Here is a 21,325-nt window from a genome sequence, read left to right as displayed (position 1 = left end):
TAGTTCCCACGTTTCCAGTTTTTATTTAATTAAAAATTGTTATCTGTTGGTGTAAAATAAATTGTAGTGTACCTATTAATTAAATTAAAAACAAAATTAGAAATTCTAAGATAGATTAATAATTTTTAAAACGCTGTGTGATTATCGGGGGCCAGATTTTTTTATGAAAAAAAGGTAAAAACAAATCAGTAGTTAGCATCAAATTTTAATGAATGAATGCATAGAGATGAAACATAATTTTGAGTCGTATTTAACTTATAAGATGTCTTAGTGGCAAAACTTAGTGGTTACTTTGGTAAAACACTCCTGTAAATTATTTTAATTTAACGTTTTAGAACTGTGAGGTCAAATGACAAAATGAATTGTTTTCCTAGAGTTATCGTCCATCTTTGAAATTTTGAGCGCCCTCTGTCGGAATTTAATTTTGCGAATAAATCGCCTTGCAGCGAAACCAAAAACAAAAAGAAGAAGAAGACACCACCAAAAATGCACCTCACTCCTCTAGTCCTCTGATAGCAGGGATGCCAGGTCTGGGGATTTTTCTCCAGAACTGGGGAAAATTGATAAACTTTGGGGACTGGGGAAAAACTTTTTTAAAATGACTAATATCTGGGGAAATCAAATTGGCTAAAATATGTTATTAAATTTAGTAAAAAAGAGTTATTTTAGAAAGTCCAGTAATTATGTGAATATTAAATCCACAAGGAAAAAAGTTTTCCTGTAGTTGGCTGTATACCATGTGATACAAAAACAATAAATGCTGTATAAAAGGTATATTTAAAAAACCCTCAAAAGGGCCACATCAATTCACATAACTAGTTTTCGACTGGTTTACCAGTTGCCGTCAAACTTCCAACATGTGAACAAGTCACACCCAAGTTTCAGATGTTACCTAGGGCAAATTAAATTATATTTTAAACATCAAGGCTTAAGGTAGCTTTTTATACTTATGTTTCCTTAACGGACTACTTGAAATGGGCTTTGACCCACATATTTTTGTAAAATAGCATTTTGGTGGCTAACATGTACATTGCACGTAAGCACTGATGATGACTGGTAAACCAGTCGAAAACTAGTTATGTGAATTGATGTGGCCCTTTTGAGGGTTTTTTAAATATACCTTTTATACAGCATTTATTGTTTTTGAATATTAAATGTTTTACAACGACAAGATCGTGGTGACTGATTCCACATATAGGCCACACTCAATACAGTTTGGTGAATTGTGACTACCGCGAACAATGATATTGCCTGGGGTTCCCTGACTCTCTCATCTACATATTATGAACACCTGTGTAGGTCCGGGGTTCCCGACTTACATCTGTGAATTAGTGCCTACATGGCAGGCAACACACACTGCAACACGGGTTGCATACATGTAGGAGAAGAATTGTTAAAAATTTAACTACAGTTGAGTCCGCGAGTCTTTACCCGTGCGTCATTAATACCTGGCGAGATAAAACACAAACTTTTTATCTAGCATCATTCTCTTCCACGCATGAAAGTCATGACAAACCAGCTGCCGTTTGTTATTAAGTAAAAACACATGTTATTTTTATGAACCATCTAGACTCAGTGCATTGAAAAGAGATAGCTACAAAAAAAGACGATTCGGTATGTTTTCATATTTTAAGCACAATTTGTTTGACGTTTCTGCTTTGTTTATTTTTGTGGCTGTCAGTCAGTTGATTTTTTTGCGGTTTTTGTCTAATTTTTGCGTTTTGAAGTTTCTTTATATTACACAAACAGTTGTTTTCACAACTAATTTTATATTGGGCTCTGAAATTTTAAGGTAAATAATTATATTTTGGCAATTAATATTTAAAACATACAAAGCTAACGTCATTCACACAGTAAAGAAATGATTGTGTGTAGATTTCCGTCAAAGTGAATAAAATAACAAAAATAAAATATGTTATTGAGTTTTTTTATAAATTGTTTATTTATTTATTAATCAATAATAATAAAAGAATTTATTAAGCTACTTCAAATGTAGCTGTAATTCTGCACAAAAATTTTTAAGCAAAACTTACATTTGACATTCTATATATTTGATAAAGTCAAATTTTAAAATAAAACCCGTAATCGGAACAGTAGCCACTTTCTGTCAGTTGTTGTTACGTGAAATAGATTTCCGACTTATTTCGTATGCTTTAAATGATGACGCACGGTTAAAGACTCGCGGACTCAACTGTAACTAGGTTTATCCAACTCGATACAAAACCGTTCATGAACGGTTACGAGTATGCGCAGTAACGGAAAATGTGTAACTGCGCAGAAATTTTCGTTATTGCGCATGTGCGTAACAAACCTTTAAATCTGGGGAATTCTGTTAAAAATCTGGCAACTTTTAAAACACAATTTGGGGAAATACATTTTTTGGGCCTGGCAACGCTGTCTGATAGAGTAGTTTTGTTTGATTGAACTTTTGAGAAGGTCTATTAAGTTTGTTTTGTTCTTTTCATTATCAAGAAATTTATCTGGGGATAATGGTAAGGTGCTTTTATTTAAACTTTATGTATCTGTGTCGATTGGTGCTTTTTCGTGCGACGCAAGCGCTTCCACGATTTTCTTCTTTGCGATTATTGCGATATCAGGGTTTTTGGAGTGGCCATCAAATACAGTAAGGTTTCTTTTTATTTGGATCATTTTAATGCGATTTTGAGGTTGTCCGGTTTGTATTTCATCCAAAAATTTCTATTATAACAACTATTATAAATTATAATTAATATTAACTATTCACATCCACATATGTATCAGTAAAGTAAGCGTTTGCAATTCGGGGATTCCCCGTGTTACATGCATGATGGCATGATGTTACAACAATACATCACATTGTCATCATTCTTAGGGCTTGTTCATATAAGAACGGTTTGCCAACGTCGACGCCGCGATTTACCAATTTAAACGCTGGTAAACTGGCGGTGGCATGTTATATGACATGTAATGTACGATGTTGAGCGGTTGCATTTGTTTCTATGTCAACTTGAACCGCGACGGTTGGGTTTTTCAGGTAAACTGCGATGTCAACTTTGGCAAACCGCCCTTTTATGTACGAGGCCTTAGTTTCGCATTGGAAGGTATGGTAGAAACTGTAATTGCTTTGAAATTAAATTTTCTCTTAGCGTTGCTTCGTTCATTTATATAAGTGGCGAGTTTAAATTTTGCTGATTTTAAGTTGCAGTATAATACAAGCAGCACATTTTGATTTCTGTTCTGGACTGAAACGTTTAATAGCTCAGTAAATGAACGGGAAATACGGCGATATCCTGTAATTTTATGGGCCAACTCCGAATTGTATGACAATTTGGCTTTAGATTCTACTTAAACTTTACTTCAAAGTTGAATTTGTGCCGTTGGTTGCTTTTACTTAGGGGGGTGACAGTCACCCCTTCTCGGGGGTGAAAAGCATACGTTTAAAATACGTCCGGAAATGGATACCTACATTGACTAATTATAAACAACTTTCGTTCTATAAAGTTTTTTAAGTAAGCCAAAACTTAATAATTCAATCGAATTATTCGCGATTGAAAATGTTTATTTTTCGACAAAAAAAAACACGTTTTCAGGCGGTTTTTCGCAAATAGCTTCCTCAAAAATTAAGTGTTTTATCGAAAAAAATATTCTTAGCAAAAATTGTAGCATAGAAACAAACGAAAACAGTTTTATATTCGTGAAGTTCATAAACCCAGCACAAGCAACGTTGTAGCTCATGAAAAATACGTTTTTATTCGTCAAATTCAAAATCGAACATTTGAACGTGAATAACCAAAAAATAAAGCACCTTTAGGGGGAACCTATTAAAACATTTTTAAAGTTTTAAAAAAGCTTTATTTTTGTTTTTCTTGAAGTTTATAGCATTAAAACTTAAGTGAATTACGCTCAAAATAAAGTTGACCCCATTTTTTTGAAAAAAAAATCGTAAAAATCTCGCTCTGCTTAGCACCCTAAATGAAATTAATCGTTACCGCTTTACAACAGGGTTGTTTCGTTTTAAACATTTTGTTTTAATCAACTGTTTTAAACATGTTTTTAATATTTGTTTATTAGTCTGGGCTGATTATCGGAGAATAGGCCATTTTTGGGAAAAGTTATTTACCAGCAATTTTATTGCTGGAATCGAAGCTTAATTAATAATATAGGTATGTAAAGTCCGCAAAAAGTGTGCTACTTTTTTTACAAACAAAATAGCGCCCGAAAATCGTGTTTTTTCAATAATTGCTCTATAACTCCGAAGATTTTAGAGATATGTTTCTCCCCAGGAGCGTCATTTGAAATTTTGTTTGGGGGGGGGGCAAGCACTATATATACAATACATTATATATGATGTTATGATGAATATTGATGTATTTTTTGTAAATTTCAGTCATTTTTTAGGGCCAGGGGGGGGGCAAATGCCCCCCTGGACGCCCAAATGACGCCCCTGTTTTTCCCGATCTGCTCCGACGAAAATTTTCCTCAGAAAATGCGGGGTTTCTCAACAAAATCTTTAATTTTCAAGTTTTAGATAAATAATTATCTACCAATAATTAAATAATTTGGTGACTTGAAAGCCTTCTTGGTTTAGATTATACCTCCAGAAGCTGGTGAAAATTGAACGAATATTTTAGCAACAATTCAATTGTTAATTAATAATTTACGGTCGCAATAATAACCAAAATATTTATGATACACTGATCAAACTTTGAAATCTTATAAAGATGAGATGCCTATTTAATATTTTGTCGACAAAATATAAATTTTTTATTTTTTTGCATAGTCTTTAAATGTTAAAAAATATTTATAAACAAATTAACGTTTCTCAGAAAGTTTTTACTATATTCTAATTTTAAGAAATAGTTAAAATGCGTATTTCAAATATCTTGAAAATGAATGCTTTAAAACTTTTTTGCAACCATTTGCAAAAAAGTTAAAACAGCAAAGTAAACATACGATTGCTACGTTGTTTATAATTTTTTTTAAATTCTTCCAAAGCGTAATAGTAAGTTTAAAGTACAAGCTAATTATTTACAAAAAATATCGATTATTAGTGTACTTAATGGTTATATTTTAATTAAAGATTATAAATATATTTTTTTGTAATTTACACGCGTGAAAGTAGACTAATACAGTACGGTAGCTAAAATTTTCACTCGCAGCGACGACCACCGCGCGCCGTAAATAAAAATTATATTATTATGTATGCTGCGTGTCAGTCGCTTCGAGTGAACATTTTAGCTCCGGCTCTGTATCAAGCCTACTTTCGCGCTAAAAATTACAATAAAGAATATTTTTAATCTTGGGTTAAAATATAACCATTTAACTAATATTTGATATTTTTTGTAAGTAATTACGTTCATTTACAAGACCTTTGAAATACGCATTTTAAGTATTTTTTAAAATTAGAATATAATAAAGAATTTCTGAGAAATGTTAATTTGTTTATAACTATTTTTTTTAAACATTTAAAGATTATGCAAAAAAAAAGAAAAATTTATATTTTGTCGACAAAATATTAAATAGGCATCTCATCTTTACAATCTTTCTAAGTTTGATCAAAGTCTCATGATTATTTTGCTTGTTATTGCGACTGTAAATTGTTAATTAACAATTTAATTATTGCTAAGATATTCGTTTAATTTTCACCGGCTTCAGCAATTATAATCTATACCAAGAAAGCTTTTATTTCACCAAGTTATTTATTTATTGATAAATAATAACTCGCCCAAAAAATTAATTTGAAAATTCGAGATTTTTTTGGGAAAAGCCACATTTTCCCAGCAAAATTTTGGTCGGAGCAAATCGGGAAAAACATGCCTCTATGTAGAATTAAATTGCGGTGAATTTTTATTTGAGTGTTTTTGCTGTAAAGTCAAAATGGAGTTATAGAGCAATAATTAAAAAAAAACACGATTTAGGGGCGCCATTTTGTTAATAAAAAAAGTAGCACACTATCTGCGGACTTGGCATACCTATTTTATTAATATATAGGATCATAGTATTCCATTCCAGCAATAAAATTGCTGGTAAATAACCTTTCTTTGTACTTTGATAATTAGACTAGAGTATTATAACTATTTTTTTTCAAAATTTATTGATTATGCAAAAAAAACGAAAAATTTCATCTCATCTTTATAATCGTTATAAGTTTGATCAATGTACCATGATTATTTTGGTTATTATTGCGATAGTAAATTGTTAATTAACAATTGAATTGTTGCTAAAATATTCGTTTGATTTTCACCGGCTTCTAGAATTACAATCTACACCAAGAAAACTTTTATGTCACTAAGTTATTTAATTATTGATAAATAATTACTTACCTAAAACTTTATTTGAAAATTAGAGATATTGTTGGGAAAACCCGCATTTTCCGAGGAAAATTTTCGTCGGAGCAAATCGGGAAAAACATATCTCTATGCAAAATTTAATTGCGGTGAATTTTTATTTGAGTGTTTTTGTTGTAAATTTAAAATCTTCGGAGTTATAGAGCAATAATTGAAAAAAACACGATTTCTCGGCGCCATTTTGTTTATAAAAAAAGTAGTACACTATCTGTGGACTTTGCATACCTATATTATTAATGTATAGGATCTTATAATTCGATTCCAGCAATAAAATTGCTGGTAAATAACTTTTCCATGTATTTTGCTAATTAGCCCAGAGTATATGTTTAAAACAGTTTAAAACATGTTTAAAACACGTAAATTAAACAAGTGTTTTTTTCCATTTTCTTTATTAATATGTATAATGAACATAAAAAAATTATTAAATAAATTATATAAAAAATCAATGGAAAAATCCTAATATGGTCGGTTCGCTAAACTCAGACACAACTGGCTAATGATTTTAGTACGTATATTTTTTTGTTTTTGGCCAATTTTGCGAAAATTGTCAAAATTACTAACTATTTAGTAATTATTCACAATTTAGTAATTATTTTTTTGTCAATTTTACCAAATTGGCAAAATTACTTACTAAAATCACTAGCCAATTGTGTCTGAGTTTAGCGAACCGACTATAATAGTTGGCTGTATACCATAGTTTAAAAAACTCATACAGAAGTAAAAACTTCGAGGTGTATTCTGGTATAAAATCGTTTATTTAAAAACTATCTAAAATGTCATGGATTGCAAAACGTTTTTGTTCTTGACAGAACATCTTCAGTGCCTAGAATGAAGTATTTCCACTTTAGTTTAAAGAAAAGGGTTAAAATTGTGACTGTTAGAATGAAAAATTGTGGGAATACTTACATCCTGCCGAGTAGTTTGAAACCAGCACACTGTATGTAGTGTTAACCCCATCATATATGGTTTACATAATATAATATATTAAAATTTTATGACTACAAGTCGATGTTAATAGATATAGTGGAACATATGCTAAAAGGGTGCCATGGTTCCCTGCTCGAAGATGCTAGGTACTTGTACATCTTCGAGCAGGGAACCATGGCACCCTTTTAGCATGTGTTCCACTATATCTATTAACATCGATTTGTAGTCATAAAATTTTAATATATTATATTATGTAAACCATATATGATGGGGTTAACACTACATACAGTGTGCTAGTTTCAAACTACTCGGCAGGATGTCCTGACATCATTCAGAACATCAAATTAAAAGCAAAGTTTCGAAAAAAATTTAAAAGATTCAAAAATCATTGTGATTTGCTTGAGTTTCAACGGTTAAGACACCTTGTCAAATCAAAAATCAGTTTGGCATACAATGTGTATGTCGATAACATTCAAATATCTCTATCCATCAATCCCAAGAAGTTTTGGTCGTATGTTAATGCGAAAAATAATAGTTCAAGAATTCCTGGTGTAATGAAATATATTGGCATTACTACCTCCGAACCACAAAATATTGTGAATGTTTTTGCAGAATTTTTCAATAGTGTTTTTCTGTCATCTGATATTAATTATAAAGCTAACTCTTCATCAGTTAACGCAGATTACTTAAATTTTTATCCTATTGTAGAATCTGAGATAATTTCTGCTAGTAAGAAATTGAAAGACAAAATGACGTGTGGACCTGACAATATACCATCTTTTCTGGTTAAGGATTGCATAGGTGCCTTAACTGTGCCACTATTAAAAATTTTTAATTTATGTCTTCTCAATAAAGAATATCCAAGTCTCTGGAAGGAGTCAAAAGTGTGCCCAGTATTCAAAACTGGTGAAAGGGATCAGGTAGAAAACTATAGACCAATTTCCATAATTTGCAATCTGTCGAAGGTTTTTGAAATAATTTTGTATAATCGTATTTATTCAAGAACTCGTAATCAGCTGTCTCAATACCAACATGGTTTTGTCTCCAGTCGGTCCACTGTAACAAACTTATTAGTGGTCACACAATATATTTCAGAGGCCCTAGATAATAGAAGTCAAGTTGACGTCGTCTATACCGATTTTTCGAAGGCGTTCGATAGAATTCACCACGGAGTATTGCTTTCTAAATTATACCACTTTGGTCTTTCTGAGGATGCTGTTACTTTTATGAGGTCTTACTTATCAAATAGAACGCAGTTTGTTTCTTACAATGGTTACAAATCGGCAAAGTACCTTGCTTCTTCAGGGGTTCCACAAGGTTCTAATCTAGGTCCATTATTGTTCTTGTTATTTATTAACGATCTGTGTGAATCTATTTCTGCACCATGTTTATGTTATGCTGATGACTTAAAGATTTATTCATTGATAAGCGACCTTAACGATTGTCATTTTCTGCAGAGTGAACTGAATCTCGTACATGAATGGTGTAAGGAAAATCATCTGAATCTTAATGCCAATAAGTGCAAGGTGGTTAGTTATTCCAGGAAACAGTCTACTATATACCATCCTTATATTATTGATGGCAATGAACTGGAACGTTTGACTAAAATTAAAGACCTTGGAGTTATATTTGATCACAAACTCACTTTTGTTGAACATGTTAATGTAAAGGTTAGAGAAGCACTTAAATCTTATGGATTTATAATTAGAAATAGTCGAAATCTCACTAATACTAAGGCCATTAAATTACTGTTTTACACTTTTGTACGCTGTAAACTGGAATATGCCTCTATCATTTGGTCACCGTTTTATGATGTACACATCCAAATTATAGAACGGGTTCAGCGTAAATTTTTAAAATTTTTGTTTTATAAAATTAATGGTATATATCCTACGAGGGGTATCAGCAATAATGAGTTATGTAGCGGTTTGGACGTAGTGTCATTAGAATCTAGACGAATTAATGCCTCCCTGGTATGCCTCTACAAGCTACTACATAATCTCATTGACAGCCCTGATATCCTTCGACAAATAAATTTTAACGTTCCGTCTTATCCAGTAAGAAATTCGATTACGTTCAGAAATACACAAGCTAGAACTAACCTTATGTTAAATTCTCCTCTATTCGTCATGTGCAGCTATTATAATGCCTTAAGTATTTACTGCGATATATTTAACTGCAGTTTAAAGCAACTGATTTCTATGGCCAAGATCTACCTAGGTGATTAATAATTTATTTCTTTAGATTCAAATTTAGTTTTGTAAAATGTTTGTTATTATCGATACCTATGAATTACTAATATTTTATTTAATTTTTTATTTATGTAATATTTTGTCCTGTAAATGGATTCTGTTGGACAATAAACGCTATTATCCAGATTTAGCCATACGGCTCACACTCCCTCTAAGGGGAAAATTGACTCATCCCAGATACATACGGTATCAAAAGGATTGAGCTCTGGTGGGACTCTTTCCGTGTTATCGAGCCCTAGGTGACTTGGAATGCAGGTGTATCTCCCAAAAATTTTCGTACACTTCTGGCCGTCGCAAGTAGTACAGCTTTCTGCATGGTCTTATAAAGATGTTCATTGAGACCCAGCTTTTTTATGCTTTCGAGGAGGGTCTTCGGAATGACTCCAGTAGTAGATATAACAATAGGTATCGTCTGGGTACTTTGCATTCTCCATTGTCTCCGTATTTGAATTTCCAGATCTCTATACTTGGCGATTTTTTCAGTAAATTTACTACGTAGATTATTGTTGTTAGGTATCGCCACATCAATTAGTGTTGTTTGTCTTGTTAATTTATTAACTAGTACGAGATCTGGTCTATTATGTGCCACTGTTTGGTCTGTGAGCACACTGCGGTCCCAGTATAGCTTGTAGTTGCCATCCTCAAGCACACTCTCAGGAACGTATTGATAATATGGGAGATGGTCCGTTTGGAGAAGTCCCAGCTTGACAGCTATCTCCTGATGAAGAATTTTTCCCACTGCGTCATGCCGTTCCTTGTATTCAGTTGCAGCAAATGCCTGGCAGCCCCCTGTAATATGTTGGATGGTTTCTTGGGCTTGACATCCATATCGGCATCTGTCGTTTTGAACCTGAGGGTCTTTGACGATATATTTCAGGTAATTTCTGGTTGGTATAACCTGATCCTGAATGGCCAGTAATGAACCCTCCGTTTCAGGGAACATCTTTCCTGATGTCAACCAATAGTTCGACGCTGTATTGTCGACATAGTCTTGGCTGACCTCATTGGGATGTCGCCCGTGCAGAGGTTTACCCATCCAGGCGCGCAGTTTTTCGTCCTTAGTAAGGTGGTTTAAGCGCATTTCTGGTTCCCTCAGTTTGATCGGTGTTGTGTCATCTACTGCGCAAATGGCGCGGTGTAGAGTAGATGTCTCAGCCTGCATCTGAAAATAAGTTCTTAAATTAGCAATTTGTTTATCTAATTGCTCACCTATATCCATAAGCCCTCTTCCTCCTAAATACCGGGGTAATGTCGTTCGTTCTACTGCACTTTTAGGGTGGTGTTTTTGTGCCTTTGTGAGGTGTGTTCGTACTTTTCGCTGAAGATTTTCTATATCCGTTTTTGTCCACTTAACAATACCAAATGAATAGCTAAGCGCGGAACAAGCGTAGGTGTTTAGTGCCTTAAACAAATTTTTACTGTTAAGCTGTGAACGAAGCAGCTGTTTTACCCTTCTTATAAACTCAGTAGTTATCTCAGTTTTCATTTGCTTATGGTCAATTTTACGCGCCTGCTTTACTCCAAGATATTTGTACATATCGTTGTCGCCCATGGCCTCGATGTTCTGGCCATTTTGCATATCGAATCCACCGGGCTGTACCTTTCCTCTGACTATATTCAAAACACGGCACTTGTCTAGACCGAACTGCATACTAATATCATTAGAGAATGTTTCTACAGTTTTTAGCATCTCTTCTAGGTGTTCTCGAGTGGAAGCCATTAATTTCAAATCATCCATATACAACAGATGATTGAGCTTCGCTACCACAGTATTATTGCTTTTAATGCTAAAGCCTGCGTCAGTGGAGTTTAATAGCTGGGAAAGGGGGTTCAAAGCTAAACAGAACCACAATGGACTCAACGAGTCTCCTTGAAATAGGCCCCGGTTGATTGCGATATTTTCGGTTTCGATATTGTTTTCACCAGGTATTTGGAGGTGAATTTTAGTCTTCCAATCTCTCATTATATGCCTTAAAAAGGTCACTATGTTATCATCGACTTTGTATATTTTCAATATATCTATTAGCCATTCATGCGGTACTGAATCAAAGGCCTTTTTATAGTCAATAAAAGCAGTAAAAAGGTTCCTTTTTTTAGTGAATGCCTGGTTAGAAATGACTGAGTCGATGATAAGCTGTTCTTTGCAACCCATGGAACCCTTAGCGCATCCTTTCTGTTGAGGCTCTATGATATTGTTTAGAGCACAATGTTGGTAGATACGCCGGGTTACACAGGATGTGACCAATTTATACAGAGTTGGAAGACAAGCAATTGGGCGGTACTTGGATGGATCTTGGGTGTTATTTTGATCCTTGGGTATTAAATAAGTAGTTCCCTGAGTTAGAAATGATGGTAATTCCTGCGGATTAGAAATAACATGATTAATTAATGTTGATAAGCACTCATGAACACTCCAAAACTTTTTAAGCCAGAAGTTCTGGACTCCGTCTGGTCCAGGAGATTTCCAGTTATGAAGCTCTTTGATGACATTTGAGACTTCTTCAGTCGTGAATGGTTCGTAGTTAGCAGTGACGTAGTGGTGACAGTTGTGCGTCGTATCTTCTATCCAGCCAGCATTGTTGTTAAAAACAGCTGGTGTGGAAAGTTGATTTCCCCAAAACTCATGAATTTCTTCTTGGCTTGGGTAAGACTTGTCGACACTTTCTACGGTGGAATTGAGTTTTCGGTAGAACGCCTTCTCAGAGTTCTCAAAAAGTGCATTGTCACATTTTCGGTTGTTACTAACTTTATACCTTCTTAATCGTCCTGAATAGACGGAGAGTTTTTGTTTTAATGTATCCAGACACTGTTGGGCTGTGTTATTTTCTGGATCGTATCTCGAGTGTCCTGCAGTGCTCCGCATTATTTCTTCAGCTCTCTTAATGACCTTTCTACTTGTTACACCTCTTACATATTCTGTAACTTGACCAATATCCCTACGCAGTAATTCAATTTTTCCGAGAAGTCTTTTTTCCCAGGGTGTAGTTCTGTTACCAGTCCTTCCGTTATTAGTACCCCGTCGTGTTCTGATCTTAACGCCCATTACATTAGCAATTGCTGTTGCTGCACAGTAGATTAGCATATGCAGATATTCCAATGTGTGGGCTTCTACGACATAATTGGGTAGGACTTCAGTGTTCACAATTTGTAACAGCGCACCTAGTTTCTTACAAGAGTTTATTCGTGGTAGCGGTGGTCTGCTAAGTGGATTTGTTCCATTAAACTCTTGTACGGCACGCGCCATTTCGTTTGCTAGACTATCGCGCAACTCGTTGTTTTCCTGCTGTGTATTGTCAGGTTGAGTTTCTGGTATGGGAATCTCAGGGATCTGCTCATCAAGGATTTCATTAGGGACTTGATCTAAAACTAGCCCTTGGTTGTTAATCTCCCGTTCGACTTCGCTTTTGATCGTATTGCGTCTAGCCTCTGGGATAAGGTTGTTTCTTATGATTACCCGGTATTGATCTGATACTCTTTGCTCCGATACTTGAATATCTGGGTACTCCCTGCAAAATTCGGCATACAGCTGTTGTCTGTAGCCGATCGTTTCTTGACCGAAGTTTGTCACCTTATAATAGGAGCGCAAAATGCTTTCGTTAATGGACACAGTCCATTTCATGCGCTGCCTCGGTCGTCCCGCTTGAGTGAGCGCCGGCTGATGTTCCAGCGCAGCACCTTCAGCGGGTGGAGCTCTTGCTGTTGTTTGGCTCGCTTGTGGTTGTTGTTGTTGTTGGGCTGTAGCTGATTGTATGACAGGGGCCCGCCTCCTCAACACCCTGCCACCGACGTCCCGCATGCTGTCACGTCCAGCGCCGGCTCCAGACGTGCCCTGGCGATCCCCAGGCAGCGATCCTAAACATAAATTATTATTCTCCATTCTCATGGGTGTGCATTTTATACCTACTGCCAGGTGTCAGTTTTTGTTCCACGGCAAGTATCCCTGCTACTCTCTGGGTACTGGCGCTACGAATACCCAGAAAGCATCCCCATTCGCAGGGGGCCGCGCCTGATAGAAGAACTGACAAAAAACTCCCACAGGAAACGCTATTATTATTATTATTATTATTATTAGGATGTAAGTATTCCCAAAATTTTTCATTCTAACAGTCACAATTTTAACCTTTTGCTTTAAACTAAAGTGGAAATACTTCATTCTAGGCATTGAAGATGTTTTGTAAAGAACGAAAACGTTTTGCAATCCATGACATTTTAGATAGTTTTTAAATAAACGATTTTATACCAGAATACACCTCGAAGTTTTTACTTCTGTATGAGTTTTTTTTACATTATATAAACTTTTTAACATACATATTATTTATTGATAATCGGAACACAGAAAAAAATTGGAAAACTTAAAACATTTTGCATACAAGAGTTAATCAATTTGTCAAAACTGTTTCAGTCTCCTAGTAATCTTGTAATCTAACTCATAAATCTGATAAGTCACGTCATCACTAATGGAATTAAGTTCTTTAAAAATTGAAACCAACTTAAAAGCTTTGACATTGCCTAGTGGGCCTAGCCGATTACGCAGTGGCGTAGCTGATAGGCCCGCAAGGCGGGGGGGGGGGGGCCCGACGTTAGGAGGGGCCCCTTAAAGCCTTCAAGCTTAATACTTTTACTTTCTTTAAATTAGGGACAAAAACATATTTTCCGAATAAGCATCAAAATAGGTAATTTGTAATTTTGGAAGGAAGTAATAAAGCGAGTAATTGGCGTAACTCTTTCTCTTTCCGGGTGTAATTTAGCATTTCGTGGACATGTCAGTAGTTTAAATGAAAGTGAATCCCAAAAAGGTAATTTTTTGTCGGTGGTTCTTTTACTAACTAAATATGACCCTGTTTTAGCTAAATTGATCGATAAAAATAATAACTTAAAAAAAAACAAATTACTTGAGCCCCTACATACAAAAAGAAGTTATAAATTTGCTGGCTCAAGAAACTGAAATTTGATTAATTTAATTAAAAAAAGTTCTTTTTATTCAATAATTCTTGATACCACTCAAGATATTTCAAAACAGGAGCAGTTTAGTTTTATTTTCCGTTATGTAAAAATAACTAGCGATGAAAATAATTTACCTTCCAAAGCAGAAGTTGTTGGGATTTATTCGCATATTAGACCAAAGTGCAGAAGGTCTTTTAATAGTCCAGAGAAATAAGGTTTTTGTCGGGACACTTGAGCAGCCAGGTTGCAAATGGATTTTTTGGGTACTATATATTTAATACATTATAAATACAAAAATGCCCGTCACAGTTCGGACGAGAAACTTTTAACAAATAAGGGTCAAAAATGGGAGTTTTTTCGTTTAAATCGGTACAGGTAAAAATAGGGTAATGAAATATCTTATTTAAAATATTCTTCTTTTTGTAGATGAGCCAAGGTTTAAAATGGAACTTTTTGAATTTCTGTCCTATCATTTTTTGCTTCGGAAATTGCAAAATAAAACTAAAATTTCAAAAATAAAAAGTGCTATAACTTAAGACTTTCATATTGCACGAGAAGTTGAGTCAAACATTCCATATAATGCACAAAAAATTTTAAGACGATTCGTCAATTGGTTTAAATTTTATTCAATTTGTTTATCGCAAAGAGCTTTTTTTCACAATGTTATTGTTCAGAAAATAATAATGACATAGCAATTCTGTGGAAACCACATGCAAAAATAATAGTTATATTTTCAAAGTATTGAAACAAATAATTAAAAATTCGTTTTTATCACTTCGAAAGAAATTTAGTAAAATAGAGTCATTTTTGGCTTATAAAAATTTGAATAACTTTGTTAATATTGACTATAGAGTAAATATACTTTCAAAAGATTTTAATTAGGCTGAAAGTTAGCCACTTTTATTATTTAATTCGCAGTTACTTCTATATACATCAAATTCTCCTGTAACAGTGTTAGTTACCATACTACTTCGAAACGGCTTGGCCGATTTTTATAAAATTTTACACGTATATCCTATAGGACGGTGAAGAGGCAGCATCCAGATATAGGTCCATGTCACCAGCCCCCCCTTTTTCAATTTGGGGGTCAAAAAAAAGCTCATTCGTTTGTATTGCGTTGGTACTGGATTGTATCACCCTTCATTCGTTTGTACTGTCCCCACCCTTTTAAATCTGCCTGGAGGGGCTGGTGACATGCCATCCCCCCTTTTTCGATTTGAGGGTCAAAAAAAAGCTCATTCGTTTGTATTGCGTTAGTACTGGATTGTATCACCCTTAATTCGTTTGTACTGCTCCCACCCTTTTAAATCTGCCTGGAGGGGCTGGTGACATGCCAACCCCCCCTTTTTCGATCTGAAGGTCCGGAATGGGTATGTTCGTTTGTACTGCGTTAGTATCGGATTGTATCGCCCTTATTTTGTTTGTACTGCCCCCACCCGTCTAGATTGGCCTGGGGGCCAGTGACATGCTACCCTCTACTCTGCACTTTTTGCCTTCTGAATGTCGAAAATAGGCTATTTCGTTTGTACTGCGTTAGTACTGGATTGTATCACCCTTCAATCTTTTGTACTGCCTCCACCCTTTTAAATCTGCCTGGAGGGGCTGGTGACATGCCATCCCCCTTTTACGATATGGGGGTCCGGGATGGGTATGTTCGTTTGTACTACGTTAGTATCGGATTGTATCGCCCTTAATTTGTTTGTACCGCCCCCACCCGTCTAGATTGGCCTGGGGGGGCCAGTGACATGCTACCCCTCTAATCTGCACTTTTTGCCATCTGACGTCGAAAGTAGGCTATTTCGTTTGTATTGCGTTAGTACTGGATTGTATCACCCTTAATTCGTTTGTACTGCTTCCACCCTTTTAAATCTGCCTGGAGGGGCTGGTGACATGCCATCCCCCCTTTTTTGATCTGAAGGTACGGGATGGGTATGCTCGTTTGTACTGCGTTAGTATCGGATTGTATCGCCCTTATTTTGTTTGTACTGCCCCCACCCGTCTACATTGGCCTGGGGGGCCAGTGACATGCTACCCTCTACTCTGCACTTTTTGCCTTCTGAATGTCGAAAATAGGCTATTTCGTTTGTACTGCGTTAGTACTGGATTGTATCACCCTTCAATCTTTTGTACTGCCTCCACCCTTTTAAATCTGCCTGGAGGGGCTGGTGACATGCCATCCCCCTTTTACGATATGGGGGTCCGGGATATGTATGTTCGTTTGTACTACGTTAGTATCGGATTGTATCGCCCTTAATTTGTTTGTACCGCCCCCATCCGTCTAGATTGGCCTGGGGGGGCCAGTGACATGCTACCCCTCTAATCTGCACTTTTTGCCATCTGACGTCGAAAGTAGGCTATTTCGTTTGTATTGCGTTAGTACTGGATTGTATCACCCCTAATTCGTTTGTACTGCTTCCACCCTTTTAAATCTGCCTGGAGGGGCTGGTGACATGCCGTCCCCCCTTTTTTGATCTGAAGGTACGGGATGGGTATGCTCGTTTGTACTGCGTTAGTATCGAATTGTATCGCCCTTATTTTGTTTGTACCGCCCCCACCCGTCTAGATTGGCCTGGGGGGACCAGCGACATGCTACCCTCTACTCTGCCCTCTTTGCCTTCTGAACGTCGAAAATAGGCTACTTCGTTTGTACTGGGTTAGTACTGGATTGTATCACTCTTCATTCGTTTGTACTGCCTCCACCCTTTTAAATCTGTCTGGAGAGGCTGGTGACATGCCATCCCCCCTTTTTCGATATGGTGGTCCGGGATGGGTATGTTCGTTTGTACTGCGTTAGTATCGGATTGTATCGCCCTTATTTTGTTTGTACCGCCCCCACCCGTCTAGATTGGCCTGGGGGGACCAGCGACATGCTACCCTCTACTCTGCCCTCTTTGCCTTCTGAACGTCGAAAATAGGCTACTTCGTTTGTACTGGGTTAGTACTGGATTGTATCACTCTTCATTCGTTTGTACTGCCTCCACCCTTTTAAATCTGTCTGGAGAGTGTGGTGACATGCCATCCCCCCTTTTTCGATATGGTGGTCCGGGATGGGTATGTTCGTTTGTACTGCGTTAGTATCGGATTGTATCGCCCTTATTTTGTTTGTACCGCCCCACCCGTCTAGATTGGCCTGGGGGGCCAGTGACATGCTACGCTTTTACATTTAAAACAGGAGAGGATTAATGCTAAGAGTAAGGACACAAAATTAGCCAAAACTATTATAGTAACACCGCGGGTGTAAAATTTGGTAAATTCGTCAAAAATGTAACGAATTACATTTTGAAACTGAAAAACAGGTTTGCAAGCCACTCTCCATGGGGAATGGAAAGTTACACCCTCAGATGGATCTCGGAGTAGTTCTACGCTACCGATTTGAAAAATGGTACATGTATTTGTTGGAGATATTTTGAACACCATTTTCGATCAGAAATCAGAGGAGCGACCTTGCCTTTTCCTACTAGGAAGAAATTTATCCATCCCTTCAATAAATTTTACAGTTTTACACGCTATCGATATGAAAATCAAAGATCTCATGCGGCGCATTCCGAAATGCACTCTTCGTTGTACAATTTCAACCTCTCTGGATAACTAATTAACTGAAACATACATACGGCAGAATTCATTGGAATCAAAAATTATTAAAAGTATTTGGAACATTAAATGAAAAATTCCCACAATCAATGTCTTTCCTACCATCTAATGCGGGAGACCAGATAACAATAATTGCCGTTGCTATGTTATGGTAATTTGTTTTCTAGAAAGGTTTGTATTGTTCATTTATGACTGCAATGAGATTCAGAATTTCCGTATTCCATTTGCAAAATAAATATAGTGTCAAAAACTTGCTTATACATTTTACGCACTGTCCGTCAACGTGTTAATTGACTCTACAGATTCAGTGCCAAAACGAGACATTTTTATAGAAGAATATTTGCAAATATATGAAATGCCAAACTGACTATTAAATAAACAATGACAGTGCAATTTTCGATTTTTTTACTATGGAATTATCGCTGTATATACCAGGGCGGATCTGTTTTGAAGTGGATGTGAGAGGTGGCATTCCGATTTTTGCAGATAAAATTAGGTGACAACTTCAATAATTATAATTGGCTTATGCTCCTTCTCAAATATGTCTGGAACATTAATAAAAACATTCAAATATTTAAAAATTTCGAAAAACTTCGATTTTTTTCAACTTTTCAATCGTTTTTAAAACGATTCATTTGGGAACAAAGTCGTAGGGAAATAAAATAAAGATAATTGAATTTTTTATGATATACGACTATAAAATACACTTAATAGATTTTGCATAATAATTTTGCATTCTAAATTTTTTAAAAAAGTTAAAATTTTTTATAAACTTTCTGAACAAAAAGTAGACCATTATTTAGAAGTTTTCTAATTTTTTTACATATAAAGATACGCCCTACCTATCTAATACACTTTACAGAACTTAAGTTGGTTTATTTAATCGGCCTCAGCAATGTTTTAAATTTATACACAATTTTTTGGCTTATAAACAAATACAGTGAGGACGTTTGAGTTAATAAATACGAATAAATTCATTTTTCTGTTATTTATCAAATAAACATTTTTTTCTGTTTTAGGACAACAGTAAAATATATCTCGAATTAACTAAAATAAATACTTTCTTCTGTTTGTCTCAATAAATTAAAAAAAAAATTGGGCACCCTGTATAAATAATTATGTAATAAATAGAGAATTGAATAATCTTTCAAATAAGCTAGCACACGACCCACATTTTCATTTAAAAAAATCATCAATTACGTCATCACACCCAGATGGATGACGTTAGTAGTATGATAGATATCCCAAAAATTATAATTTAAATATAAAAATCGACCTGTTTAGGGATTTACCTCCAGAGTTGCCCATTCTCGAGAAAATGAATTTATTCCAACTCAAACGTCCTCACTATATTTGTTTATAAGCAAAAAAATTGTTTATATCCTTAAAACAGTGCTGAGGCCGCTTAAATAATCCGATTTTAATTTTGTAAAGTGTATTAGATTGGTAAAGTACCTCTCGATATGTAAAAAAACTAGCAAACTTCTAACAGGTCTACTTTTTGTTCAGAAAGTTTTTAAAAAATTTGAACTTTTTCTAAAAAAATTTAGATTGCAAAATTATTATGCAAAATCTATTATGTCGATTTTAATGAAATTTGGTGGACAGATTAAGTATGTTGTAAGAATTTTCTAAGTAAAATACGAAGGTTCTAAGTGCAACCAAAGTGGTTGAAAAACATTGAATAAAAAGAGGCTTATTTTGCCCTCTTATTTTGTATTTATTGCTATTTTGCAGAAAGGATAATCATTTAAGATATTTTATACCAGTCGTGTCGTATATCATACAAAATTCAATTATCTTTATTTTATTTCCCTATGACTTTGTTCCAAAATGAATCGTTTTTAAGATACAAGCAATGAAAATTGAAAAAAATCGATGTTTTTGTAAATTTTTAAATATTTAAATTTTTTTTAATAATGTTCCAAACATATTTGAGAAGGAGCATAAGTCAATTATAATTACTGAAGTTGTCACCTAATTTTATCTGCAAAAATCGGAATGCCACCTCTCACATCCACCTCAAAACAGATCCGCCCTGGTCTATACAGCGATAATTCCATAGTAGAAATCGAAAATTGCAATGTCATTGTTTATTTAATAGGTCAGTTTGGCATTTAATATACTTGCAAATATTTTTCTATAAAAATGTCTCGTTTTGGCACTGAATCTGTAGAGTCAATTAACACGTTGACGGACAGTGCGTCAAATGTATAAGCAAGTTTTTGACACTATATTTATTTTACAAATGAAATACGGAAATTCTGAATCTTATTGCAGTCATAAACGAACAATACAAACCTTTCTAGAAAAAAATTACCATAACATAGCAGCGGCAATTATTGTTATCTGGTCTTTGACATTAGATGGTAAGAAAGATATTGCTTGTGGGAATTTTTCATTTAATATTCCAAATACTTTTAATAATTTTCGATTCCAATGAATTCTGCCGTATGTATGTTTCAGTTAATCAGTTATCCAGAGTTATCCAGGGATGGATAAATTTCTTCCTAGTAGGAAAAGACAAGGTCGCTGTTCAAAATATCTCCAACAAATACATGTACCATTTTTCAAATCGCAACTACTCCGAGATCCATCTGAGGGGGTACATTTCCATTCCCCATGGAGAGTGGAGAGTGTCTTGCAAGCCTGTTTTTCAGTTTCAAAATTTAATTCGTTTCATTTTTGACGAATTTACCAAGTTTTACACCCGCGGTGTTATGTGCAAGGTTTGGCTGATTTTTTGTCCTTACTCCTAGCACTAATCCTTCTCTGTTTTAAATGTAGAAGGGTAGGGGTAGTACAAACAAAATAAGGGCGGTACAATCCAGTACTAACGCAGTACAAACGAAATAGCCTATTTTTGACATTCAGATGGCAAAGAATGCATAGTAGAGGGGTAGCATGTCACTGGCCCCCCAGGCCAATCTAGACGGGTGGGGGGCGGTACAAACAAAATAAGGTCAATACAATCCGATACTAACGTAGTACAAACGAACATACCCATCCCGGACCCCCATATCGAAAAAGGGGGGATGACATGTCACCAGCCCCTCCAGGCAGATTTAAAAGGGTGGAGGCAGTACAAACGAATGAAGGGTGATACAATCCAGTACTAACGCAGTACAAACGAAATAGCCTATTTTCGACATTCAGAAGGCAAAAAGTGCAGAGTAGAGGGTAGCATGTCACTGGCCCCCCCAGGCCAATCTAGACGGGTGGGGGCAGTACAAAAAAAATAAGGTCAATACAATCCGATACTAACGTAGTACAAACGAACATACC

The 21,325-nt window shown here is 35.4% G+C and overlaps 2 protein-coding genes across 3 annotated transcripts in view; one reads left to right on the top strand and one right to left on the bottom strand.

Annotated features, from left to right (window-relative positions):
• LOC114336265 (pickpocket protein 28) overlaps positions 1-21,325 on the bottom strand; it is a 353,651-nt gene that overhangs the window by 69,622 nt on the left and 262,704 nt on the right. The gene's annotated exons all lie outside the window — the stretch shown is intronic.
• Positions 2,366-21,325, top strand: part of LOC126888876 (TAR DNA-binding protein 43-like) — a 117,975-nt gene continuing 99,015 nt past the window's right edge. Inside the window, exon 1 of one of the 2 annotated variants that reach the window (XM_050657305.1) lies at positions 2,366-2,492. In XM_050657305.1, coding sequence (XP_050513262.1) covers positions 2,490-2,492 — 3 coding nt within the window. In that variant the 5' untranslated portion in view covers positions 2,366-2,489. The remainder of the gene's footprint in view (positions 2,493-21,325) is intronic. The other variant, XM_050657306.1, reaches the window with a different exon arrangement.

The sequence above is a fragment of the Diabrotica virgifera genome, chromosome 7, assembly GCF_917563875.1.
Source record: "Diabrotica virgifera virgifera chromosome 7, PGI_DIABVI_V3a".
Lineage (NCBI taxonomy): Eukaryota > Metazoa > Arthropoda > Insecta > Coleoptera > Chrysomelidae > Diabrotica > Diabrotica virgifera.
The sequence above is the reverse complement of the archived record's forward strand: the minus strand, read 5'-3'. Positions and strand labels throughout refer to the sequence as shown.